This window comes from Cyanistes caeruleus, chromosome 6 (genome assembly GCF_971803275.1).
Source record: "Cyanistes caeruleus chromosome 6, bCyaCae1.hap1.1, whole genome shotgun sequence".
Classification (NCBI taxonomy): domain Eukaryota; kingdom Metazoa; phylum Chordata; class Aves; order Passeriformes; family Paridae; genus Cyanistes; species Cyanistes caeruleus.
In genome coordinates, this window is record NC_141706.1 from 29,729,694 (window position 1) to 29,750,923 (window position 21,230).

A 21,230-nucleotide genomic window follows, 5' to 3' on the forward strand; every position below is an offset into this window, starting at 1 on the left:
AGGGTATAGAGAACAGAAAAAGGTAAAGAACTAAAATGAGCAAGGTATCAGATGTGCTTAACTCCCACTTCCAAAACTCAAAGTCACAGCACTCTAATCAAGTTGACAAATTCCATAAGAGAATATACAGTGCACAGACCAGCAAAACAATCTGAAGTTTTCTTAAAACTGAATTGGAAAATTAGCTCTGGGATAAAAGAGTGATGAGGCACTTGCACTTTTCTATCACTCACTTTGTTCAGCTCTCTGAAATGCAGTCACCTTTTCTGCTCAGAAACATCAGATCATTCCAGGTGCTGGCCTGTTGGCCAAAGGAGGCATTACAAGCAGACATGCTGAGCTGACTCTGAGTGCTAGGCACTGTCCTCTCTCACTTGCACCATTAAAACTGGGGACACTACAGAGGAAGACCCTCTTAGAAAAGTGGCAAAGGAAAGGAAAAAGAAGTAAAATGTTCTTTTACTGCTCTTTAAGAAAACTTCATGAGCAATTAAAAGGTCACTAAAGTGTGTTAGAAACCCATTCAAGCCTGCAAATAGCAGAAATATGGATAGGACAGGCTCTAAAAAAGTTCTATTCAGCAAAACATCCACTGAAAAAAAAAATGTAAAAGGGTAGGTTATAACTGCAGAGGAAGGCTCCAAAGTATTATGAAAAAAGACATCAGAAATGAGACAAATGCAACAAGTTAGAAAAAGCTAGAAAGATGACTTCTAGCCTACCAATCTCTAGATCTGCTTCATGATTGATGGATGTTCCTTCAACTTTCATAAATAGACAGATGGATAAGATAAAATTGCTGAGAGATCCAAACAGCATCCTACAGGCTTATCATGCTGAGCACACACTGGCACAGATAACAATCTCTAAGATGGACTCAATTTGTTTGTTAAAGGGCTTTGAAAACATCTGGCCTCTTCCATCCTTAGTCTATCTGGCTTCAATTTTAAAATCACCAGTCTGAAAGCTACAACACCTGTCATTAACTTACTTTTAGCTGACTTGTCTGTTAATTTAGTGTAAAGTATATCCTAGCACATTAAAAACAAACTAGGTTTTACTCTCAACTACTTAGTCAAAAAAGAAAAACAAAACCTCAAATAAACTCACAGGGCATAAAATACTACACCTATGGCTTTGTTGCATGACCCTGAATTAAACAGGACAGCAGGTCCAAAAAGGACCTGATGCAGATGAAGTATGTAGCACAATCTTTTCCGTTTAAAAAAAAACAGCCAAAATAAAGTGATCTGACTGGATTAAACAATTATTTAAAAACTAGCAATGGAAACTTCAATAAGTACTGACATTTTCATTAACAGTTATCGAAAGCATGCAATAAACCAAACTTATGACTAACATAAAGGGGTAAATTAATTAACTATCAACTTAAAAGCCACCAGTGTCCTAACAAAAAGACCTACACTACAGGTGATGACCTACACTACAGATGATGAACCCTGGAAGACAAAGAACCTGGAAGAACGGAAGTAAGCAATTGGTGAGTATGAGAAGCATCATCTTCACACAGAATTTTCTAGGTAGGAATTAGCACAGTCAAGATCAAAGCTCAGCAAGTAAAACTCCATCCCACTACACCTCAGAAACAGGAAACCCTGTGAACTTCATGGTCATTATTCCTGTAGTACCAGAAAACTGCACAGATTCAGCTACCACAGATTCAGCTCTAGATGTGCAATGCAGTTCAATCACCCCACTAACATACACTTTACATAATGCTACTACAAACAGAGCTGTACACTGTTTTATTCCATCCTTCTGAAGACTTCTCCTTCCAGTATTTCCTCCTGTATCTAGGTAAAGAGGTTAGCAGCCAAATTTGCATTTCATCTATACAATACCAAGAGATTAATTCAAAGTTTTATTTACATATCTGCACCCTGAGGCTGTAAGTATCTTCCAGATTTCACAGAATTAAGGAACTACTGAAGTTCAAAGGAACCTGTGGACATCATCTAGTCCAACCTCCCTGCTTAAAGCAGGATCAACTAAAGCTGCCTGTCACAGGACCATGTCCAGTTAGGTACTCACTTTCTCCACAGATGGAGAATCCACCACCTTTCTCAGCAACCTGTTCCAGTATTGGATCATCTTCACATAAAAACATTTTTTTCCATGTTAAAATGGAACTACTTACAAATATGTTGTTAATTCAGCAACATGTAAATATTTATCAAATGCTCTTCCATAAATAAAATAGTTTGAATGAGAACATCTGCATTTCACAGCCAAGCCACAACTAATACCAATCCTGTATATCTGAAGTTGTCTTATTCTGAAGTTCCCATGACAGAATATAAAGGAAGTATAGTAAGCAAGCAGCTTTAAATTATCTCTCTGCAACACAAGAGAAACACCCTTTACTTGTAGATCACATGAGTCAGATGAACATGGAGACTACACTGTTTTTACAGAAATTTCCTAAAAAGTGACTTCCATACCAGTTCATGTTTTGTGGTGAAAGACAAAAGCAGTTAGAAAAAAAGACTTCAGGAAAAACATTCAAGTCTTTTGAACTTGGGTCAGTCTAGGTAAAACCATATCCTTCTTGTAATTTAGCTCCATAAAGACAAGTGGAAATCATCATAGCATCAGAAACACCAATGAGAATGTATCTCTGCATGTCCTTGAAGAGTGAATTGTTTAAGGCTAATATTCTGGCAACAACAGTTAACACGGCATATTACATAGCACTTCTTTTGAAAAGCACTTCTTATGATGCTTCACAAACAGGAATTATCTGATCTCTATGATTTCCATTTATATGAGGCTTTAATTTCATCTAAGGGAAAGAAGCAGTCTTAGCAATCTCATCAAAAGATCTCTCTTCATTCTTTAAAAGAACACTGTCCTAGAGCCTGGTTTATTCTTAGTTGTGCCAGCAGCATACTTTCCTTTTTCACTTCCACAGAAAAGTAATGAAGTACCCAGAGCAAACCGAAAAACTAACTGAAATGCTGGAAATCTGAAACTCTTTCAGCTTCCTGACAGCTTTTCAAATCGAGGGCAAGACTAGTTTCTGAGCAACTGCCTCCATAGACTACCTCTTTAGAAAAGAAAGCAAATCAAGTCAGAGGGGTTCAGTATAAGTTCAGGACTCAACAGCACCCAGCCTTCAGTTATTATGTGTGTATAAGAAAGAATGTCTGTAGTCTTGTCACTCAGCTGCTCAACACACACATTCCCTTGTCTCATGCCAAACTACACATATAAGCACCACACTTTCAGAAGATTAATCTTTCATGCAGTGATTTTACATTATTTTAAACAGGCTGTAAGAAGCAACATCTATAATTTAACATGACGTATTTTTGCAGCTGACAAAAAATTTCTCATATGCTGATGGTACTTCTCATGTTTACAACTCACAGCATTCCACCAAAGTAATTTTTTTCTTTCTCCTCCACCAAAAGAGTCTGTAAAGCCCTTTTTATACAAAACAGTTCTGAAAGCCCTACTTCAAACTTTAACCCAAGACATAGGGAAAAGCTATATCATCAAAGAGTAAGACAGGAAAATCTTCAGTGACCAGCCTAGCAGATGCTGTTTAGAAGAACACACATTCTATTTGTTATTGCATAGAAGGAAAATCCATCAGTCCTGCTCACTGAAACTGTAACACTATAACTAACATCTTTTTGGAAATTTTGTTGTTAACAAACTGCAGATTTTGGATCCCACTTATAACAGGATACAATCTACATAATTCACAGGTAGCCAGCAATGACAGAAAACCTTTGTTTCATGTTTCCCTTCCACAGCTGCCCTTTCTGAAGTCCTGCTGTCCCTGTTCCTCTTTTACCATTTCCCGTTGCTGGAAAACAGCAATCACACAGCAAAAAATAAGGCTGTTTAAGGTGTAATGAAATATAGAAACAATTAAGATTAGACAACTTCTGGGAGAAAATTGTGTTGGATAGTTTATCTGAGAGTAGGGTGAAAACACGTATGATTGTTCCTTGTGACCCAAGGTGTAAATGAAGCATGTTACTGTTGCAATGTAGTGTGTTAAAATGGAGAGAATGCAAATAGAACCTAATGCCAAACCAGAAGTCCCCCCTGCACTTCACATGCACCTCAATACACACCAATGGAAGCAATAAAATTTTCTTCCTTTAGACTTCTTGTGTCAAACTCCCGTGGCCCTTTGCCTGCAGGGCTCGGTGGCTTTGGCATTAGATGAGGTACCGGCAGCTGCGTTGCAGGTTTTGGCTCCACTCTTGGGGATGATGCAGGATCCTTGCCAACTGGAGTGACAGATCCATCTGTAGGACTTCGTTTTCTCTTTTCTGGTTCTTTAAATAAAAAAAAACAAACAAAAACAAAACAGTGTTGAGAGAAAATAAATAAATAAAGAACTTGAAAGAAGCACAAGGAAAAAGGAAATGAGAGCAGGAGAAGAAAGATGAGACAGATGGTCTCACCTAAATCATTAAGCCTGGCACTGAAACAGCTCATTGCACATTTGTTCCCATAGGTCAACATAGCTTGCTGATAGTCTGACACACTGGTGGAAACAGTAAAGGAGAAAGCCAGGGTACTGTTTTAGGGATACTCAAGTATCTCATTTCTGTATATCTGAAACCTAGGAATGTTCTCTGACACAGTAACTGCAGCATCTCCTCTGCCGAACTGTGAAGAATTAAACAACTCTGCCTAAACTAACAAGAATACAATTAATAGGAGGTAAGTAAGTTCCTTTTACAGGGCAAACATAACAAATACAACCAATTTCGTGGGTAACACTAAATTAAACTTCAGTTAGGGAAAAACCCCCAAAAATGCCAACCAGCTATAGCTCTTCCATCAGTCTGAGACTTCCTATAACCAACCGTATGTCCTTAAAGGCAGTTTGGATTATTTCTCTGTATCAAACCCCACAGTCTGAATTACATCAAAACCTTCAGAAAAGAATAATTAAAACCAGGTTTTCCATAAAGAGCCTCCTGCACAAACTATTCCAATACCTCATGAATCTAATACTCAAAACTTCATATCCTATTATCGAAATCTGTCATACCACTAGACCTTGTGACACCTTTGTTCAGTGGATTTAAGATTCTGCTATTAGTAACACCTTTCTATTTAGACAGTAATTGAAAAGAATCAACACCTAGCACTCAACAGACTAAACACTTCCATCCTTAAGAGCAAAAGTGTTCCCCAATTCCTTGTAGATCTTCTCACAGACCTCAACTTTGCAGGGTGTGATGACCAGAACTGGGAGCACTACTTCAGCTGTGGGTCTTGTTACTGACACATCAAGACAGTAGCTGCATTCCAAATGTGTATTCACAGATACACAGTGCCCCCCTTCCCAGTTTTTACAGACACAGTAAATACTGGGAAGGCCACACACAGCAGCAGGAGACTGCTTCCTAGGATATATCTCCCAATCCTACTATTACTGCCAACTATCCTTGTTCCTAAATACAAGTACTTAGTTTGACCACATTATAATAACTTAATCACAACCATGCTTTATTAAGAATTAGCTTACTCTAGACAAGCTCTAGATAAGCTATATCCATCATGTCCTGTAGGATTACTAGTTTATTACCATACGTTAAATAATATCAATGTAAGGCCTAATCTCTATAAAACATTTCTAGAAATAAATACTAATTTCAAAAAGTTGAAAACAATTAAAACATACTAAACAGCTAAAACTTGACTACAAATTAAGATGTTATGCAATAATGAGAAGAGTCTTCAAAAGTTTGCACCAAATTTTGTCTGCCATGACCCCCATTACTTTTCTGGGAAAACTCTACTTACCATCAAATTATGCTATTTGGTCTACACTCTAAAACTACTGAGCTTTACATCAGCCACTCCAATTTTCCTTAGAATCAGTGTCAGACTAAAATTAATTACCAAGATTGTAATTGTAATTACCAAGATCAACCTATTCTCCACATTCAGGACTGTTCCACTAGCACAGCCTTCCTTATCTTCCTCAGCATTCCAACAGCAACTGGAAAGGAACACGGGGTGTATCTAAGCCAACTCATAAAAAATCCCTGATGCAATACCCAAAACACCAACTACAAAGGGTTTAGTAGATGCTACTCCTCTGCTACAAGGAAATAAGTAACTTTCCATCATTTGAGATTACAGAAAAGTCAGATACTAAGCAGAGATTTAGCTTTTCGTCATCTTTTGCTTTCTTCCTTAGCATGAATTTTCTTATTTCGCATCAACAATCAGATTCTTAAGAAACAGCTGAAATTTAAAAGATATTTTCAGTCTTTCTTCTCCAAGAGTATTTAGTTGTATGAGAACAATTGTGTAGTGCAATGTGGTTGGTGAGATGTAAGTCTTGTATGGTTCCACATTACAAGTATCTCCCTCTCTACTGAGGTTGCCTGCGACAACTTTCCAAGATTGTGGCTGGAACAATTTTAGCTGAAGGTCCCCATTCCCAAAATTTCCACTTCAGCTGTAGAAGTGCCAGGTTTTGTATCTCCCTGAAGAGTTCCCACTTTCAATTAAATATCAGTATGACCATTATTTTGCTCTGGTCCAGTAATGTGTATAAGAACCACAAAACAGGCTTCAAGCTTCATAAGGCTTCAGTAACAATGGTACAATTCTCACCATTTTGGAAGTGCTGGAAAAGCCCTGAAATATCAAAAGGCACAAAAACAGCTACCTTCCCAAACTTGCTTGGTTCATAAATACTGTATTCTCATAAACACTTTTCTTACCTTTATTATAGTAGTGAGTATGTGCTATCTCTAGTAGGCCAAAAACACTGGCCATGCCTCCCAGGCCAGCATTTGCATATGATTGCTCCAGGCTTAACACAGTGCACTTCAGCAGATCCAGCATGCCTTTATAAACTTTGCGGCTGATCTCCTGCAACGAAATCCCCATTAGTGCTGCTATTTCAGAAATGAGAAAGTAATTCAAGAACATAAATTCCAAAACTGATGTAGCATCAGCTTTTCACAATTGACAAGAACTTCCTGTGAACTGAGCCTCAGCAGACACTCAGTGTGAGGACCCTGCCGAGTTCAGCACTGACCACGTCCTGTATGACATCCTGTCGAGCATCCTCCTCTGACTGGATCGTGCGATTCAGCTTGCTCAGTACAAAGACGCGGAGCTGCTCACTCTCCAGCAGACGTCGGACTCTCTTCATGTTCAGCCAGCCAACACCTTGCCCATCAAGAACATTGTGTACCACCTCCTTCAGGAACTGCTGGTTCTCACTGACACATTTAAGAGAAGGCAGGCAAAAGTTAGTCACCCTCTGCTTCCTTTGGCTTGCATGGGAAGAGAGCTATGGCCAGGGCACACAAGAAGTACCTTCTCTATCAACAGTAGTTAACATCTAGCCCTGTTTGCTGCTAATGTAACTGCACACAGCTCAAGTTCTGTTCCATAGGTGTAGTATCAAATACTTTATTCTGTCCTTTACTTCCTATAAAAAGCCATAATCAGGCTTTCCTCTAGCTCCTCTAGGTACCACTCCACCCTTCACTTTCAAGCACCCCTCAGAATTCACAGGAATCCTTTATGCCTCAGTATTCTTCCACAGCCCCCATGTCTGAGCTGTAGGCTTTCTTTGAAAGAGGAAGTGCAGCACTACTAATGCATTACTGCAGCAGCCTTGGCACATGGTTTGTGTGGCACATGTTTGCTCAGCTTCTTTTGCCACAGAGGGGAAGGTAAGAAGGAAACTCCTGTGCAACCTGCTGCATTGCCCAGTCTGAACTACAGTTATTGTCCTTACTTGTCCCCCAAAGCCAGTAGATCAAAATAAATTCACTCTACCCATGACTGCTACATAAGAAAGGGAGGAGAAAGCACAGGCATAGGTCATGTAATGTTTACTTGCACCATTCTGAGCCCCTTCCCAAGGCTGAGAAAGGCACTTCACATGAATTTATGGAATCAAACTGCTTCATTGTACTCAGTTGATCGCCCTGCATGGTGCATTAAAACTCGACTGGGCTAGATCACCTTGTTCAGAACACTCAATTACAAAGAATAACTACTGAGTTAAAGTAGAAACCTAGAACATTTTGGATCTCAGACAAAAGGGGGATATATTTTGGAGCACAGAAAAATAAGCATATGTCCCATTAACTGAAAGACATCCATACCAAATCTTCTTAGACAATAACATGTCCAGGTCTAGGACAACAGAAAAGCATTATTTAGTTTTCAACAGTTAGACTTCATAGGAAACATTGGCCAGGTATGAGGCCACTCTAACTACACTGTACACTTCAAAAGCAGGAAAAAAATATTACCTGGAATTGCTGGTTCGTCCCTGAGGTGATGGAGATTCTCTTTTCACTGTTGGGCTGTGCTTTATGACTGAAGACTTCTGATCAACAAGGGCTCGCCTGTTTCCTAAAGAGGAGAGGAAACAGAATGAAAGGAAAGGGTGGAAAGAAAACAATCTGATCCCAGCACAGTAACAAGCAACACTAAAGTTGGCTAACACACCTATTCGAATTACAGGTAACAGACTTCAAACAAAATGGAAACTCCAAAAAAGCAGCAGCGTATATCATATTCTAGCGTCACACATCGGCAGAAAACAGTAATGGGAGTAATGCAGAGAGAAAAAGAGAAGATGATAATGGGAGCAGGAGGTGAGAGGCAGGAAAAGTTTGGCTGCTCTGCATGCAGTTCCACAACAAGAACCATCTTCAAATTAGTCACTGTATGTAAAAGCATAATGCATTGAGGGTGACTAGTATAGATCATGTGGTACTGGTTACCCAGCGAGAAAGGTAGCCCGAAGTCAGGCACAGGGAATGCTGGAAATTGTTACATCATGCACAGCTCATGCTGTAGGGAACCCACCTTCATTGCTTACTGGGCCAGCTTCAGTAATAATCTCCATTATAGTATTTAACCCAAATACTGGGACACAAAATATACAATTAGTAGTGTACTGAAATATCTAAACTCCCCACTGTCAGCATCAAAAGAATCCAACTAGCAGTTTCTTCCCAGCCCTCCCTCAAAATAAAACCCAAATGACACTAGAGCAGGAAGGATGTTTGAAAGCCCAAGACCACAAGGGCCAGAATAACTGAAGAGATAGTGCTTGACTTGAAATTTGGCATAGTGGAACCAGCATATTGCATCTTCAAGGACATTATTGCATATATTGTATTTGAATGGCACTGAAAAACCATCTGCATCACCAAGGAAAAAATATCAATGGATGCGCATGAAATAAAAATTAAAAAAGAAGATGGAAAGTGGTCAAACAGCAGCAATGAAATGGAGTCCCAGCATCATTTCCCATTACAGTTAGAAACACACACTTGGCAAGAACAAGTAAATGCAGCAACTTTGTACCTCTACAGCAGAGACAAAAACATCTAAAAACCACTGAAGTGCCCAGTGGGAATCCCAGTGAGCCAGCATGCACATGTAAATGAACACACACACACTCTCACACACAGTTGCACATGCATAAAACAGACTGAGCTACTCCATGGAAATCCCATCCTCATATCTGCACAGTAGCATTAAAGGCCCTACAGGATTAAAACAGTCAAGAAAAGAACGCCAAAGTGCAGAAGATGAGGCACAAAGCATGAATGTGGAATGGCAAACCCCATCACTGTTTTCTTCCAATGCATGGAATCAGTCATTAAGTTTACCCATGGAAAAAACCCTGACACGAAGCATGTTTCTTATCCAGTATAACTGGACATGAAAACATAATCAACTGGTAAAAGGTTGTCAAAAACAGCTGTGCAGAATCTCTGCTAGTGTTTTCACCCTACCAGTCCTGTTACTCCTCATTTTACACACAGGGAATGATTACTTGTCTCAAAAACAAAGCCCAAAGCAGAAACACAAAATCTAGCTTTAGGTCTTTGTTTCTACAAGGTCAAAGGTCAGCAAAACATCATACCAACCTTCATCCACATCCCTTCCCAATTCCAGATTAAAGTAATCTTTACCGATAAAAGTGATGAGGAGGAAAAAATAAATGAAAAAAAAAAAATCAACATATTAAAGCAAAAGCAGTAAGTTCTAATCAGATAGAATAACTCAAAAGGTAAAATAAAACCTCTCCTCAGTATAGCATCTGAAAAGGTCTCAACACTACGACACCAGTGCAAGCTCAGTCACCCCTACAATATTACATTTGGTACAAGGATGACCAGGCTGTCTAACACCCATGGTGTGAGGGTCATTTCTCTAGTGCCCATTCAGACATGTCATCTAATGATACTGCAGACAAACAGGAGATGTTCTATGAAAAGATTGTGCACATATGCTTGGGATTGATCTTCACTCTCACAGAACTGAAAGCATGGTTGTAACTTGATTTTCTATTCAGCAATCTGAAAAGAGGATAAACACTTTTGAAACTCACGTCATCTGCAGTCTCCATGGGAGGTTGGCATTACCCCCACTTACAAATGCAGTATCATCACTCTAATAAATTACCTAAGGCTAAGCATGATAAGATAGTGACAGTACAGAAGCAGGACCTACCTCTTGGTTCCCATTCTTTATACTAAGTAGTTAAAAATAAAACAAAACAAAAGACACTAAGAACGTTGGTTTTGTTTTGTATCACTCAGCCTAGATGGGACAGTCTCCCATCCCAACATAGCCCAATTGTTGGGAAAAAGACTGACTGAGAAATATCATAACAATTAACAATTAACTTGCTTCTTAACACAGGTACTACCCAAACAACCAAAAGGCTTCACTCCCAGGATTCCTATTAGGGATAGGACCTCAGACTGCCAAGTCACAAGAACTGAAAAGGCTGTAGAAGACAAAGGGAAAAATGGTTACCTTTCAGGCTGGGAAAGGGAGTATTCTTGTCTCTCCCAACTTTGGTTGGTAGGGCTAAGTTGGACAGACTGAAACTTGTGCTGTGGTTTCTGTACAGGCTGCCTATGACAGAAGACAAAAACAATTAAATGCCTCCTGCTCACTGCACACACCCAAAGATCCTGTAATTCACCATTTTATTTCAGACCCTTAAGGATTAAGTTCTTCTTTATTACCCAGAAGTCTCACAATCATAACATGACCTCATTTACATTGCAACCACAACTATACTCAGATTATTCTAAACAGTACAAAAACATAAGCCTTAGCATTCATGTCACAATAATTGATGTTACATCTTCAAGTCTGAAATGTAACAGCAAAACCCTTCTGTCTTCCTGCACTTAGATCACATCACCTTAGCTCTACCTTGTAGTTTGATCCTGTTTTTGGGAGCAAATGAATGACTGGGCCCTGTGAGAAAACAGGATGACAGAAGATCTGCAAAACATGTAACTCTGAAGTGAGTGCTGTGCACTGTGTCTTGTGAAACACTGTAAATCTGCCATAAAACCACGCTTTGAAATAGAAGCTTTTCATTTATTAGGAAAAAACATTCTTCCTGATCCAGGCAGATCTTAAGGACACAATTATGAATCATCATCTGCTTAAGCCCGTAGACAGTCTGAAAGCATCACATTTAGATAAAGGAGTTGATTAACACTTCAAGTTATTAATTTAAAGTGTCAACATATTATTTCAATTTGTTTCTTTGTTTTTTGTAGCCTTATTTTAGTGACAGTTATTTTACCAGAAACATTAAATATACTTTCCCCAGTGCTACAAACTTCTTTCACCACTTTTTACTGTAGTGCAAGACTCCAGTGGCCATGTCTTCTGTCACTCATTAAGAGATTATAGATTCATGTTCCACACCTGTGATTTTTTTTTTTTTTAATTAAAATATAATTGAAAGTAGGCAGTCAAGGAATTGAATTTAACACCTAAACATACAACATGACAGCATGGAAGGCATATTACTGTAAGATTTTTTTATCAATTTCATAAAATTACACAGTGCTTTGTTAAAATGAAACTGAAGAAATTTCTGATCTGTGCCCTAAAGTGCCATACAATTCAAGGGGCTAACCACAAAACCAAAGTCCTTCTTATTGAAGAATATAGAAAGCAATAGTTGTCAGCAGTTGTCAGTAAGCCACTATGACGACTGGAGAGCTGGTAGCAATTTGACAGCCAACTCATTCTCTTGACTAGCCATCCCTCTGTTCCATCTCTCTGTACCCTCTGATACAGTAAATAAAACCAGCTTAATGAATGCATTGTACATACTTGCAAAAGACATGATGCCCCCAAAACCTTCGCTGCTATTGTTGGAGACAGTAGAGTTTGGGGAGCTGGCCCTGGAATCTGAATCTGCATCAGAATCACTGGCCAGTTTTAAACTGTTTGGCCGGAGTAACTTCTGAGACCTTTAAAGAAATTAAGTACAATTGTTATTAGCATTCCCTCTTCCCACCCCAACATATTGTATAGTTGTGGGAGACTGATGTTGGTCTCATTCCCACCACACTACCTGCACCTTCTGGGAAAGAAAAAAAACACCCAAACCAACAAGGAAAAGGAAAAAAAAAAAGAACTGAAACATCTCTACATTCAGGCTTTTATAGCCTTTCAGGGCATGCTGAAAACTTGTCTACAAAAGGGTGTTGGCAGACTTGCAGGTGAAAGGGTTCTGGTTTGAAAAGAGTAACAAAAAACCTGTTGCCACAAATAATTGCGGTATCCTTCCCCCAAAAGACAAAGACTTACCAAAACAGTTTCCAGAATCAGTACATGATATAGCAGAATGTTCTACAAAGAGCTGTTAATTCTCATAGCTTCTACAACTTACATAAAAGTAAGGAACTGAGGGACTAAGCAAGTGCTTTTATTCAAACCAGAAGGGTTGACAGAATTTCAATATTAAATAAAAGTGATCAACAATACATCTCACGTGCCAAAGACATTTGAGTGCTCGAATGTTAAACTACATGAAACAGACAGAAACCCCAGAAGTGCTGTACAGAAGGGCAGGAGACAAGGAGGACTCGCCTGCTTCCATTGAGATTCTGGTTAAATCTTGGAGTGTAACTCTCCTCCTGCTCATCATCTTCATCCTCTGTAGGAAAACCATACTGTGGTTCAAAGTATGGATTGTCATACTCCCGCTTCCTCACCACCCCTTCTGAGGAGCTCATGCTGCCAGCTGCGATGTCACTCTCGCGACGATCCAAGCTTATCTTGGGAAAGCTTGCTTGCAGTGGCAAGGAAGAGAGATGGTTTGAAAATCCAGCAGCCAACTTCTCTTCTATTTCTGCTGAGTCTGCTGCCTCCTGTGGACCAGTCAAATCATTGATCTGTTCGCTAATTTGCGATACATACAACTGAAGGGTAGGACAAGAACAATTATTTCAAACTGGGAAATCTGCACAGTCCTTGCTGCTTGCTAAGGGGCCCCCCACCACATCCCCACCATCTGTGTCTCTAAACTAGGATTTTATATACACTGCAGTATTTGTGCATAGTTCTAGGGACTTATTCTCCTTTAAAACAGCTCTGACTAATGTTAGCTCAGGATAATGGCTTTCCATTACCATGTTCCCATTCGTTTTAAAAAAACACAAATTTGTGAGTTTCCCCACCCCACTCTCTATTCCTCTAAAGACATCAGGTCTTTCCATACTCTGTAAAAGCAGTTCCTGCAGTCCCAACCTGGACCATTTCTCCCTGCTAATGCTGCATTTTTCAATGCACTGGAACTCTTTGTACAGGAATGGTCTATCCCAGCATAAGGGTACCAGCAAACCCCACCTTGCTCAGAAAGTCCAGGGTGAGCATGCAATTTAATCTGTGCATGGTGTCACAGTCCTATTAGTTTTTGCCCTTCTCAGAAAGAACCACTTGTATTCTCCCATTCTTTATATCCTAATACGCTGATCTTGAGGCTGAACCCATCTCAGTACACACATGATTCACTCCATGGATGACAGTGCTGGGGCTGCTACTGGCTGTAGTACTGGAACTTGAACGAGGCTGGTTATTCTCTTGGGAGTTCTCACTGTCCATGGTCTGTTCATCAGGATCCCCTGAATATTCTTGAAAATCATCAAATTCCACTTCACTAGCATCACCAAGGGCTGCATGAGTCAAGGGGTCAACGTCTGCAAACACATCATTATTCATTAAACAACATTGCCTTCCTCAGCCTTTTGCCCATCTAACTAACTATCCCTAGAAGATGAGGACTGCTCAACAGAATCAACCTGCATAAAAATTTAGGTTGTAAAGGGCTTTTGGAGGTCATCCATTCCAATTCTCTCCTCAAAGCAGAAGCACCTTCAAAATTAAAGCAAGTTACTCAGGGCTTTGTCCCACTGAATTTTTGAAAGTTTTTAAGGGCTTGACATTCTACAGTGATCCTGGGAACTTCTTCAAGTACAATAACCATTAAGTTCTTTTCCTTATGTCCAAGTAGAGTTTCTTTTGTTGCAGCTTATGATTATTACCTCTTGTCCTTGGGATGTGGGAAATGTTTTGGGACTCCTAGATTTAGTTTGTTGAACAAAGTGAGTGGCTTTGTTATATGTAACAGCTTATATATGAAGCTTATATGTAGCTTCCATGTAAGCCACAGAGAATACATTTTTCTGCCCCCACTAGGATAGAGTAAAAGCTAGCACTGAAGACCAACATGCAGGGGCAGGAGGGAGCTCACACTCTGCTGTCCATATTGCACAGTATTTATTACTGGCAGCAGCAGGTTGTTTCCAGATCTAGTGAACCAGTTTTGTTCAGCAGCACCTATTTCTGTTCTTCCTCTTCACAGTGTCCTTTGGAAGAAGTTGTTTATAAGCAGGAGAAATGTCCTTTTTCAGTCTACCCATACACTTTTACCTCAGAGCAAAACCACAATGGAACAATATTTTGTTCTGATTCAGGGATTTAGGGGAGGCCTTTTTCCCAAAGTGCTGCAGATGAATTGGGAACTGGAACCTATGTGGACCTTGTGAAAGTAAAAGCAAAAGTTACTCACTTGGGGTATCACCATTAATGTCACATTTCATCATCTCACTGACAAAGTCACCAAGGGAGGAGTAGGAGGAACTTGAATCGTCATAGTCGACACTGTCACTGCCACTGCCACAACAGGTGAGAGAGAGAGATGAGTGGCAGCATCAAAGCAATAGCAGGCTCTGACACTTTAAGGATGTGAATCAGCATTGTTTTCATGGACCCCCTAAAAATTTCATATTATAGTAGCTATAAAAAAATTCCAGGGGCCAGCTTCATGAAAGGTAAGAGCAAAAAACTTAACTTCCACTTATGTGAAGAGTTATGGGGAGACATTTAAAATCTCTTAGCTAAGTTAATGAGGTCAAACATAAGTGAGTAGAGAATACTGTGTTAATTCACAAAACACATGTGTGTTTATGTAGGACAACTTCAAGGGAACTGGGAATCACAAGTAAAAGCATTTTCTTTTTACACTAGTGATAAATCCCATTCCGTTAGGACCACTGGTGCTGTGTAAATGCAAAATATGTGCAAGTCTAAGGCTGAAAGATCTCACAAACCAGTAAGGAATGAAAGGGAATAAAACTGGACACAAAACTCCAAGAAATATGGCCAAAAGCTACTATATAAATCCTTTCATTTTACTGTGAACACACAAGGTGGTCACAGGCAGTGGGTAGTACTAACAAGCTTTGCGTAACTATGGATAGGGAACAGAGATTAGAAAGAGCAGTAGGCTGGGTGGGAGTATTTGTAGTACTGCGACAGAAATAACCAGAGAAAGAATAGTGTAGAAGAGAGGAGAAGAGAATTAGGGTGTGGGGAAATGACAAATGTCAAGTGGCATACAAGTAGCAAAAGAAAACCAGAAAATAAGGATGGAGAATCGCATTAAATGAATACACTAGCAAAGGGTTAAGAGGTTTGCTGTGATAACAGAGCAGTGAGAAAATTTATTTCAGTGTCAGTATTCTGCCCAGACAAGAAATGAAACAACAGCCTGGCAGGCTACAGGAAAAGGCTGCAAATGAGAAGTGGGAGAAGTCCAGCAATCTGAAATAACTCTCATGTGACTATGGACATGTTCCCCACTAACCTGTCATCAGTGGGATCAGAATCTGTTTCTTTCTCTGCTGGGACATTCAAGGCTTCAGCCAGCTGTGAATTGGTGTCATAGACCCGATAGTGGATGGGCTGCAGCTGGTGAGCATACCACTTGGGTTTGTCACCAATTAGGGCTGGGTCAAACATGTCTGCACAAAAAACAGAGAGAGTTAATCAAACTCATTTACTGCTTCATGCACAAAGGCTTCATGCACAGTGACGCTACCCTCTACTGAGTCTTGCACAAAAGGACAGTCTTTAAGAAGCCTACAGGACTTCTCCATAATCAAACGAGGGAAAATTAATTGGAGGAGCAACTCGCCAATAGCAGGGCTAAGTTGGGAGAAACCCATGAGGCCATACATAAAAAGAGAAAAATATTCCTTGAACTAGATTTTCCTCCCCAGCAGGACTAATATGGTATAAAATTAAACCCTTCCCCAGAATGCCTGGTTTTTAAATTTCTGCATTATATCCAAGTGCAGGAAAGGCAAGACCAACACTTACTGTTATGAATTCTTTGGAAAGCATAATTAGTAGGGTTGAGTGACCATTCTCCAAAGTATTCTACTGCCTGCGTTCTGGAAAGCTTATCTGCAAAAGGTGTTTGCTTCGGCCTAGAGGCAAGAAAAGAATTTGCCTGGAAGGCCACCACTGGTCGTGGGAAGAGACGAAGAGTGCGAGTATGCATTTGGAAACCTTGCAAAACATTTGGTGAGTTGAAGAATCTCACCATAGCAACCCTAAAAAGAAGCAGAGAACAATATATATGAGATGAAAACACAGAGCATAACAAAAAAGTATAAAGAGGACCCTTAAAAGACATGCCATAGACAATGTTTCAAATCTTTGAAGAATGGTAACCTAACTCTTCTTAGAAAACAGCTGTCTTGCAAAAAATAAAAGAAAAATCCAAGCAAACCAAGACCCAAGAAATCACTTTGTTCTAATTCACCATCTTAACACAAACACCCATTCAGAGAAGGATATCATTCTCATTTCTGCTAGCTAAGGTAACAAGTAAGTCCCCAGCTTTTTTTTCCTGTAGTTCAAGGCTTGTGATTTAAGATGAGGATACAGACTGACAAATCTAGGTAAAGTGGATGATCTATAGGAAAATGCAAGCAAAACACCCCCTCAAGATACAGTTGTTCATGCAGGTAACAGATATGAGATAAACACTGTAATTATTGCTATTTTTCCCCACATGATGTCAAGTAGAATCTGAAACAGTACCTGACAGATGCTGTTTCACTCACAGAAATGTTTATACTGCCCTCAGGTGCAAACTTTTATGAAGACTCAATGCTACCTTCCTGTTAAGCCTTACCTGGTAGCCACATCGACAGAGTCCACATCATTTCCATAGATCAAAGGGTTGAATTCTGTGGAGGGTGTAGACTGCAAATCATTCTGTGGTCTTCCCAGCAGCAGAGGCACCTCCTGCCCCTCATGAAACTTCTCTAGATTAAGAATGGGCTGAGTATTCAGGCTCATGCTGGCCAGGGCCTATTGAAGGACATTATGCACACATTCAGCAAGAACAGTTATTTAAGGAACAAAAGATCAGAGCTACCCAGCCCTCTAGGCAATTGCAACAATTATGCATGCTCCATTAATTTGTCTTAAACCACCTCCATGCTGAGTCAACAAGTATCTCCAGGCCCTCCTTTATGTTGATTGTCGAAATGATCTCCTCAGTGCTGAAACAGTCCAGGAGCCAGTCAAGGAGTAACACAGAATTCCACTTTGCTAGATCATTCATGACATGAAAACAGAGTCCTAACTGGACCACTAGTAGAATGGCACTGCATAACTACTGCTTGTAGAGTTATTTCCATGTGTAATTTGAATACATCTTGGGAACTAGAGGCCTTGAAACTTGCCCTTAAAGGTGGCTATTCAACCAGTAATTTGAGACACTTCTACACAAACATCTGCTTGTATCTCTGAAAACCTCCATTTTCCATTTGAATGAAATCTTCATCTGTCCATAAAGCTATCTCTTCAACACTCATAAAGTCTTCAAGGAGCAGCACAAGTGGTGAATCAGTCCTGGACACCCAGACCAGGTCTCCTAAACCTATCCTAAATCTTCCTCATTTATCCCATTTGCCCACCAAGGCATCATCTTTTCATTTAAAAAATAAATTAATAAATAAAACCAAAACAAATAAAACAAACTAACAAACAAAAAATACTCCAAAGGAAAAAGGTAAAATGGAAAATTGAGGGGAAAAGAATAAAATAAAGAACCTTGTTGTCAGGAGTGAGCAGCTGTTTCTGAGTGATTGCAGTCATGCTAACCAGACACTGGAGGCAAGATGGAAGATCATATGATAACACCACAGCAGCCCATCAGAGCCAAGACGAACACATGACCACAGAGAAACAGATGGAAGGAAAAAAAATATCTATTACTACCAAATATCACGAATGAGAGGAAAACAAAAGGGACCACAAAATAGACACATCTTAGGAAAGAGGTGTGACTGCCCCACCCCCAAACATTCATATCTGGCCACTTTGGAAACAGGCAAGCCTGTTGTCCTTAATGATGCAGCTAAGAACTTTCTACAACAGCTTAAAATCAGATCTCCTGAAATTCATTTATTGACTCTAAGATGCAAAGGCACACAGAAGTGTTAATGTTAGTAATGTGGGCCACAGTTCGTCTACTTCGTACCAGCAGTACCCCTCTGCCAATGGCAAACCCTTAATGACATTGTCCATACACAGGGGATGTAAGCTGACTTTGGGTAAACACTCTGAGAATTTTAAATCTGTCTTGAAAAAAATTGCAGCTTGTTCTTCTGATACTCAAGTTTGCCTTTGCAGTAGTGAGAAAGTTTTGTTAAATAGTGCCTGAAATTGCAAGGGGGTGAGGCAGCAGTAGGGGGAAGGCTGATCTAACAAAACTCCAGGCAACACATCACTTCCATCTGTGCTGACAGCAGGTACCAGGATATCAGAGAGGTTACACACTTTCCTCTCCTTGTCTATGAGGAAAGAGAAAGAGCAAACCTCATCACATTAGTAACACACTTTACCTTTAGATACTGCATGCAGCGTGCATAAGGAAAACAGAAATAAAGAGATAAAACCTGCTTGACACGATCAGCCAGGATGACCCAAGCTGATTAATGGCTTAGCAGGACCTGAGAGGAGAGACTGACACTTCACACACAGATCTGTGAATGGAGGGGAAACAAAGATGATCATAGCTTGATGGATCAAGTCAGAGTTTAAAGCCCATATGGCAAACGTAAAGGAGGAATCTGGAACTTTCTGCATCAACTGGAAACAAGTTAGCCCCAAAAAACAGTAAAAATAAAAAAACATCTGTTGAGTACAGGGGCATTTCAGCTTTACATTCACTGACTTCCATTCTTATCCACTATAGCAGAAGATCTGGGCAACACTACATATGCTACGTTCTACTGAATCAGAGTCCTTTCCACAAAGTGCACATTACCTGTTTCAGATGCTTTTTCAGCTCTGAAGCCTCTGGTTCTGGCAGTGCTGGCAATGATTCTGCATTTGTGGGAACAATCACCTGGAATTAAGCACAACAACACACTAAAAATTCTCCAGGTGTAGTCACTTCCAAAACAGAACCCCTTGAATCTCCAGCACCAAGATCACTCCAGACACCAAGGAATATAACACAAACGTAAATTAAGAATTAAAAAAAACCAACACATTCTCAGACACAGACAACCACTTTTCACTTCTTTATGGTTGTTATTGTTTACAATATAATAAACAGTTGAGTTACTTTATCATTTACCACAAAAACAAGAAATTTTAATTGACCCACACTTTCCATCAAATAGATGATGTTACACACATTTTCCTTGAATTAGCCTTGCTCATACCCTTGTAGAAAGTGAGATACATAGCCCCACTTGAACCATGACAACCAAGGCTGTGGGAAGACTCTTAACAGACTGGATTTCTTAGGTAGGGCTGTAACACACAGTCTGACAATAAGTCAAGAAGAAAGTTCTATAATTTGGTTGAATATTTACCTTCTAATGATAGAGTCAGATCAATTACCTGAAAAAGGATGCCAAATGCAAAAGACATGGGGACCTTGAGACACAACAAGGAATGGAATCCTAAAGTTTAAAATGGAAGTAGCAAAGGCAGACTGAGGGCAGACATTACTAAATTCTCAGTGAATACACTAGTGACAGTACACGGTTCCTGGAAAACAAGTTCTTACTGGTGCCACTTACCCTATTGGTATCCAGGTCAATAAGCCATACATCATCAGGCATTTTAAAATCCAGTTTGTAAAGGAAGAAACTTGCTGGAACACCAATGATATAAGGTGTAGGGGCTAGAAGCAACTGAGAGAAAGACAGACTTTACTAAGGACAAGATCTGCATTTGATATCACCATGTTCTTCCCAAATATTTATTTATTGACTACGGTATGTTTATAGCAGAGTAGACAACACAAAAGGCATTGATAAATAAGTAATTAATACTGTACAATGGAAGTATTAAAAAAAAAAATAAAAAAAAATAAAAAGACAAAAAAAAAGTTAATAAAATCTCCCACACAGAAAGCCTCAATTTTCATCTAGGAGAAAATACATTTCCATCTCCCATGTTCCATGCCCCACTCCCACCCAGGACATAATTTATATGGCTACATGGCTCTTCGGAAACAGTTTGCCATGTCTGTTATGGACCATAAAAAAAAATAAATGTTCATAGTAAGAGCCTAAGTTGAAAAGCAGGAAGCCATGGATGAATACATCCTCAGCTCAAACTGAGTCTGTGCCATTGCAAATAGTCACATACAAGGACTTTACCCTTATGCTTGTAGTGGTAATTTGGTTTCAAAATAATAACATCTCTAAGAAGTACAAGATAGACACATTTTTTGAGATGAATGTGGAAAACCTATGGGGAAATTCAGGTTGCTTCTGACAAGGGAATGAGCAGAGCAAAAATTTGAATCAACTAGGCACACAACACCTTGAGACCAGTGGCTTGGGAGGCTAATTTATTCTTTTAATCTAAAACTGTTGGCCACCTCCAAGGAGGGGTACAAGAACAAACCTGCAGCATCAGGATATCATCAGGATAGCACTGAAGTCGTAAGATGGTCTGAATTCTATCTTTCCAAGCAGAATAATGAGTTCCTGCAAAGAGCTGACTATTGGCAAAACCCAGGCTCCCAGCTGAAGTAACACAACACTTCATATTTCTGAGATTGCAGGCAATAGTTTCTGAACTCTGAA

The 21,230-nt window shown here is 39.7% G+C and overlaps 1 protein-coding gene across 50 annotated transcripts in view; it reads right to left on the reverse strand.

Moving 5' to 3' along the window:
• MADD (MAP kinase activating death domain) overlaps positions 1-21,230 on the reverse strand; it is a 68,835-nt gene that overhangs the window by 26,643 nt on the left and 20,962 nt on the right. For 5 of the 50 annotated variants that reach the window (XM_086893952.1, XM_086893960.1, XM_086893932.1 and 2 more), the window contains exons 6-20: positions 20,214-20,327; positions 19,448-19,528; positions 18,229-18,285; positions 17,303-17,481; positions 16,480-16,715; positions 15,965-16,121; positions 14,888-14,991; positions 13,822-14,015; positions 12,907-13,187; positions 12,145-12,284; positions 10,816-10,917; positions 8,286-8,388; positions 7,052-7,238; positions 6,732-6,882; positions 4,110-4,316 (exon numbers count right to left, since the gene is read on the reverse strand). In XM_086893952.1, coding sequence (XP_086750078.1) covers positions 4,110-4,316; positions 6,732-6,882; positions 7,052-7,238; positions 8,286-8,388; positions 10,816-10,917; positions 12,145-12,284; positions 12,907-13,187; positions 13,822-14,015; positions 14,888-14,991; positions 15,965-16,121; positions 16,480-16,715; positions 17,303-17,481; positions 18,229-18,285; positions 19,448-19,528; positions 20,214-20,327 — 2,293 coding nt within the window. Of the gene's footprint in view, positions 1-4,109; positions 4,317-6,731; positions 6,883-7,051; positions 7,239-8,285; positions 8,389-8,847; positions 8,908-10,815; positions 10,918-12,140; positions 12,285-12,906; positions 13,239-13,821; positions 14,016-14,887; positions 14,995-15,964; positions 16,122-16,479; positions 16,716-17,302; positions 17,482-18,228; positions 18,286-19,447; positions 19,529-20,213; positions 20,328-21,230 lie in introns of all 50 variants that reach the window. The other 45 variants (XM_086893953.1, XM_086893933.1, XM_086893941.1 and 42 more) reach the window with 16 other exon arrangements.